The sequence below is a fragment of the Armigeres subalbatus genome, chromosome 2 (genome assembly GCF_024139115.2).
Source record: "Armigeres subalbatus isolate Guangzhou_Male chromosome 2, GZ_Asu_2, whole genome shotgun sequence".
Taxonomy (NCBI): domain Eukaryota; kingdom Metazoa; phylum Arthropoda; class Insecta; order Diptera; family Culicidae; genus Armigeres; species Armigeres subalbatus.
This window is the reverse complement of record NC_085140.1, coordinates 243367656-243373854: the sequence shown is the minus strand read 5'-3', so window position 1 is coordinate 243373854 and position 6199 is coordinate 243367656. Positions and strand designations below refer to the sequence as shown.

General features: G+C 39.9%; 1 protein-coding gene across 1 annotated transcript; it reads left to right on the top strand.

The window, feature by feature from the left end:
* Window positions 1-3951: 3951 nt before the first annotated feature.
* Window positions 3952-5841, top strand: LOC134216108 (VID27-like protein). The gene is made up of 2 exons (XM_062695106.1): window positions 3952-5005; window positions 5162-5841. Exons 1-2 carry the CDS (start codon window positions 4099-4101, stop codon window positions 5521-5523), a joined length of 1269 nt encoding a protein of 422 aa, XP_062551090.1. The 5' UTR covers window positions 3952-4098; the 3' UTR covers window positions 5524-5841.
* The last annotated feature ends 358 nt before the right edge of the window (window positions 5842-6199 follow it).

The window sequence follows — 6199 nt, the reverse complement described above, 5'->3', positions numbered from 1 at the left end:
GCCTGCTGACATATGGATCTTATCCCCAAGGACGTGGTTGGCTTCATAAAGCTAGTCTCGCCAGAATGGGGGAGTCACATACTGTAACTCAGGATCTCTATTCATCAATAATAGATGGTCTTGAGTTCAGTCGATACCAAGGTATCTCAGTGACAAACATGTTACTGAGATAACTTGCGTATTTCACAGTAAAAGGGTATATCACAATAGTCCTAAAATCTGGACGCAGTGATCTTCACCCGACAAACGAGGAGAGATATTGAAGATAGCATCGCCCTGCTTCAATCCATGAACAGAATGGATTGAATGAATGAACACCTGGTCCGTTGTTGATCGTCCTTCTCGAAAACCGCTTTGATATTCGCCGTCAAAGGTGTCCGCAAACGGAAGCAGTCTGTTAAACAGAAATCAGGGGATTACCTTGTAGGCGATATTGATGAGTCTTATACCTCGATAATTAGCACAATCGAGTATGTGCCCTTTCTTGTAGATAAGACATATGAGGCTATCAAGCCAGCTCGAAGGCATTTCTTCTTCCTCCCAAATCATTTCAATCGCTTTCGTTTCGGATTCTTTCGTTCAGCCGGTCACTCGCAACTTTTAGAAACTCGGCCGGGATTCCTTCCTTCCCCTTGCCTTCTTTAGCCTTGCCGTTCTCCAGCTCTCGAACAGTTTTCTCAATTCGTCTAGCGTTGGTGGCTCCACTAAGTGTCCATCATCCTCAATCCTGATTCTATTTGTGCCTTCTCTGTTCGATTGTCCGTTCATCAATAACTCAGAGTGCTCCTCCCACCTAGTAACCATCGCTGGTCGGTCGGTCAACAGATTTCCGGAGCTGTCATTGATCATGACTGGCGTCGGTGCGCTTTACTTGCGTATCTTGTTGATCGTTTTGTAGAACTCCTTTTTGTCATTTCTGTTAAAGCTTCACTCTGCCTCCGAGAGTACTTTTCTGTCGTACTTACCCTGGTGAATTTTTTTCTCAGCTGCCCTTAGTTATTTATATCGTTCACTATTTTGGCGTGTAGCTGCCACTAACATACAACTCCTGGCCTGGTTTTTCTCATCTGTATCTTTTTGACACTCCACATCAAATCAGCCTTTCCGTTTGTTTTCTTATGTATTATCAACCAAGTATCTGATGAATTTCATGTCGTGCTTTGGGCATCCTACATAGGTCTTGTCAATGCTCCCATAGAAACTCGTCCTTCACATCATCGGATTTGTTTGATGCGTATGAATTGATCAAAATGTAGTCCAGAAATTTGCTCTTAATTCTCAACATTTAGATACGATCACTTACCGGCCTCCATATAATCATTTGACGCTGCTGCTTACCAATCATTACGAAACCAACTTCATGATCCGCCTTATCGTCGCTACTGTGGTAGATGTGCTACTAGAATGAAGTTTTTTGGAATTTGATACAATCGATTGAGATCAGCTATGTTGAATAGGTAGTAGACACGAAAGACTAGGTATCACCTTGCCGTAACCATTTGCGCGATTCAAAGGGACTCGAGAATACTCCTGAAACTCGAATTACGCACATCACCCGATCCATAGTCGCCTTGATCAACCGTATCAGTTTATCCGGAAATCCGTGTTCGTGCATTGCTGGTCCCGATCGATTGTTTTATATGCGGCTATAAATAGATGATGTGTGAGCACGTTGTATTCGCGGCATTTCTGCAATACCTGACGTACGCCGAACACCTGGTCCATGGTAGAGCGTTCACCCATAAATTCCGCCTGGTACTGCCCCATGAAATCTCTTGCAATTGGTTTTAGCAAGCGACATAAAATTTGGGAGAGTAGGTACCTTGAAGGCGGCGTTTAGTAATGTGATTGCGCGGTAGTTGCTACCTGAGTGCTGCGGATAGAGCCGCTTTTCTATTGTCAAGCGAGTAGAGGGATATTTTGAAATCAATCCCATAAGCAAAATTATTTTGCAGTTACTTGGCTGACATTTTCCGCTCTTCGAATTTCTCTTTCCATGCTGTATGAGGGCGCATAAATGCGCGAGACTCTACATGACTTTACGATGGTTTACATACATTTCTGCTTCAATCAGAAATTTCGAAATATAATGTGAAACTATGTGTAATACAAAGAATACAAAACTCAAAGCTTATTTTAATTTTTTCCCAAATAATAACAACACTTATCAACAATCTTCAATGTTTGGCTCCGGCACAATAGAAAAGTTTGGCTTCAGTTTGACAACCAAATCGATTCTATTCGCACCACCCAGGTTGCTACAATAAAAAAAAACAGAAAATTTTGAACCGTAAAATGACAGAAACATTTAGAATATATGAAAATAGCTAACGAAGATATGATGACACTGTTGAGGTGAACTAGCCTAGGGCTAAAAACCTCACTAATAAAGATTAAAAAAAAACAAAGGATTAGGTGGCAGACAGCTTAAATGAGCAGTCTAAAGTAGTAGGCGTCAATAAGGAGTAGAATTTGATGCAATAGAAGGTCTGAGGGATGAAGAAGCTCTCAATCGTTCTACCAAGAGAACAGAATTTATAACAACCAGCGTACCGTGCTACATCAGCCCAATCCCGGAGCCGAGCTCTTTAAAGGCCAAGATATGCAAAATGTCGTTCGTAATGATAATCCGCGATATTTGTAACTACATTTAAGGGAATCACAGTAAGAAAACAAAGACTAAATTATGGCATTATTTTGAATATTGGTTAGCCATCTTGAATTTCAAAATGGCGTCAAAAACTGATTTTCGAAATCTATTCATCGATCTCGACTGACAGACACCCATATTGCATGATTTTATTGCTGAGATTCCCGCGAAATAGTTATTATCCATAATTTTAGTCCGCCATCATAGATTCTAAAATGGCGTCAAAATCGATTTTTGAAATCTATTTATCGATCTCGATGGATAAACTCTCATATTGCCTCGAGATATACAAATGATATTTGAAACCGCGTTAATCCCAAAATTCGCGCGTAAAAAATTGCGTAGAAAGCGACCCTAGTGTACGTCAAATCAATTTAAATTTGGGATTGGGTCCTAATGTCTTACCTCATTAATGGTTGCTATTGCTGAAAAGGCAACATATCAGATTGACTGAACCCTCAGCCCGAAACGTTAGGCCCATATATTAACTGTCAAAGGTTGATTCAAGTGCTGTGCGGTGTTTTGCTAGTGCGTTTGAATCATATTATTGCGTACGTCGAACAAGACCGAAAATGTCGAGGAAAAATTTTCTACTATTTTGAAATTTCAAATTAAACAATGTTCTTTTCGACTTTTGATTCGGAAGAAAAACTGACGCGTTCAGGATGATTAACTTCATCGTTGCCTGAAAGAAAATCGAATATCGATTTTTCATTTTAGGACCCAATTATAATTAACATGTAAAGTTCAAACGGTCGTAATATAAAATTCCCGTCTTCAGCCAGAGAACATTTAACATCCAGCATTAGGCAACGGGCAAGATATGTATACAACACCCAGTAAACCAGGGAGGGCTTTTTCGTTTTATGATATGTTTCTTACTTATCAGGTCGGGAATCAAACCCACACTAAATATTACAGATGCCGTCAACCGCATGGTTCTGAAGTCCAGTCTTATTCATATATAAATTAACACTGTTTTCTTCAACATTTCTTCATAGACTTATATAAATATGAATTCTCTGAAAAATATTACAGTTTTCAGAGTTTTATCAAAATTCATTAAAGATGAAAATTTTCATGTAGTAAGAAGTGCCATGGGCACGATATTATGTCAAGGTTAGTTTTTGCATACTATTTTTCAGTTTTCAGATGGCAAACTATCGACAGATCTCTAAATAATTCTCCATACGACGGCCAGTCGTTTGTTACCGCATCATATCCTTCTCTTGAATCATACGCCCAACGCGAATGTTAGATTAGGTTAAATGTGTAGCATCAACCACATACACTTTACCAGTTAGTAAGCACAGTGAGGAAGTATCGTTTCGAAATAAGTATATAAATACTAACTATCGAAAATTGTGAGGCTCAGTTGATCGTAAATAGGTGACCGCGCGCCATCCTGTAAGTGAGCTCCGTTTCGGGAGAATTGCCAGTTTGGCAGTATGAGGGTAATAATAATTCTGTGTTTTGCGACGCTGGTGTTGTCCGCACCGGCACCACAGGGGAAAAGGCAAATTGATTTCCTGTGGCAAATAAATCAAGATGACGAACGACCGGCGTCTGTGCAGCGGATAGAGTCGAGTACCGTAGAACCGAAAGTTACGGCTTCGAAGATAACTCGTCCACGTGATCCAGCGCCAGTGTACGAAGATGACGAAGAACCGGCTGATGTTCAGGAGGAACCCCGGGCCACCGGTCATACTGCTAGCCCCTTGAACATCGATCAAGCAGATTATGATGATGACTCAGAGGATAATGTTAATGATGATAACAGTGTACGAAACAATGCTACAAATAGTGATGTGAATCATGAAAATGATGATCAGTCGAAATCGCGTGATGAAGGAACAACGGAACGTTCTATAATTGATACTACGATCCGGGTATATGACGAAGAGGAAGTGAATGAAAATGCTACCGATGTAGAAGAAGGGAAACAATCTAAATCAGAGCTAATTGAACAAAAAGAAGAAGAAGAAGAAAAGGAAGAAGAAAAGGAAGAAGAAAAGGAAGAAGAAAGGGAAGAAGAAAAAGAAGAAGAAAAAGAAGAAGTAAACGAAGAAGAAGAAGAAGGCAAAGAAGAAAACAAAGAAGAAACAGATCAGGAACAGCCAAATACTACTAAACAAGAAAATGATAAACGTGAACAAGTTTCTGAGATAAACGACAGCTATCAATATGATGATGAAAGTTTAGAGCAGCTGACCCAGGAACAAGAGTCTACAACAGTCGCTCCTGAGTCAAACCCTGGAATAACTGCTACTGATGAAGGTGTTGCCATCAAAGTGGCTGGCGGGACAATTGTTGTCGACAAAGATACATTCGCAATTCTTAGTGAAGGGAAGCCAGGTTAGTTCAGCATATGGTGGAATGGGTTTAGAAAAGTAACAGTTTGTCACACAAAAATATATGTTTTTAGCACATCTTTTGACATGAAAGAATTCATTATAGTTATCCTTCCCTCAAACCTATTTCCAACCTCTACCTTATTATCTTTCTTTCCAGGGCCTGGAAAGTGGTACCGCGATCCTCCTGGTTTTGATGGTTCCCGTGACTACCATGAACCAAATCATTATCGGCAACATCATACTGTGAAGGATGACCAAAAACCATCTCATGGATATCGTGGTCATCATGACCATCCCTTCGGACCACCACCAAATAGCCACCCTTTCGACGGACCTCCCCCGCCATGGGTACTGGATCATCAATTTCATCACGATCATGTCTTCGATCCCAAACAGCACTTCAAATTTCGCGATGAATCAAGGGGCTATCCTTTCCATAATAATAAGTTTCATCGAGACGACGATCCATGGATATCGTGGAAAACCAGTTTATCTGCGCCGGAAGAAAAATCGACATGATTGGAAAAGCTCTCTAAGTAGTGCAGTCCTACGACGAACTTGCATTGTAGGTTTAACATTATTGATTAATTATGTTCATATGATTATTGAAGCTATTACTGCACGCTGTTCTTCAATATGAAAGACAAATTGGAAACGTCCAACGTTGTAACTGATCTAATAACGATCGCCTTCGTTAGAGAATTATACGCGACAAACTAGTTCCCCAATGCAACGGATGTTTCAATAAATGCTACCGGTTTCAGAGTGAATGATACAGTTGAATGAATGACGTGTGTAAGCAATTATAGTTGAATAAATTAAAACGTACGGTTTTGATCGGGTGGAATTTTCTTATATTTAGTTTTGATAAATTAGATTATACTCGTTTCTTGTTTTGTTTCGGTTGGTTGACATTTCAAGGTCTTTCCGCATATTTACAATGGACATTGGTAGCAGTATTCGAAAGCTTTTGGTAAGTCAGAGGTATTTGGTTCACAGTTATGAATTATTAGCAACTGAAAACACTTGGTTTTGCCTTTCTTGTACATCAATGTTGCACTGAAAGGCGTTCAAGAGCCACAGGATCGGATAGACAAAATAATTATATTCAGCCATTTTTTGCCACGCCACTAGTAAGCATGCATTAAGCATTATGCTAGCGGTGATTATGCCTTTCTCATTCATATAAAATGTA

Bases quoted from the DNA above. Each gene is read 5' to 3' on its own strand.
- LOC134216108 (XM_062695106.1), top strand. From the start codon at position 4,099: ATGAGGGTAATAATAATTCTGTGTTTTGCGACGCTGGTGTTGTCCGCA. The intron at 5,006-5,161 runs GTTAGTTCAGCA...CTTTCTTTCCAG, and splicing joins TCTTAGTGAAGGGAAGCCAG to GGCCTGGAAAGTGGTACCGC.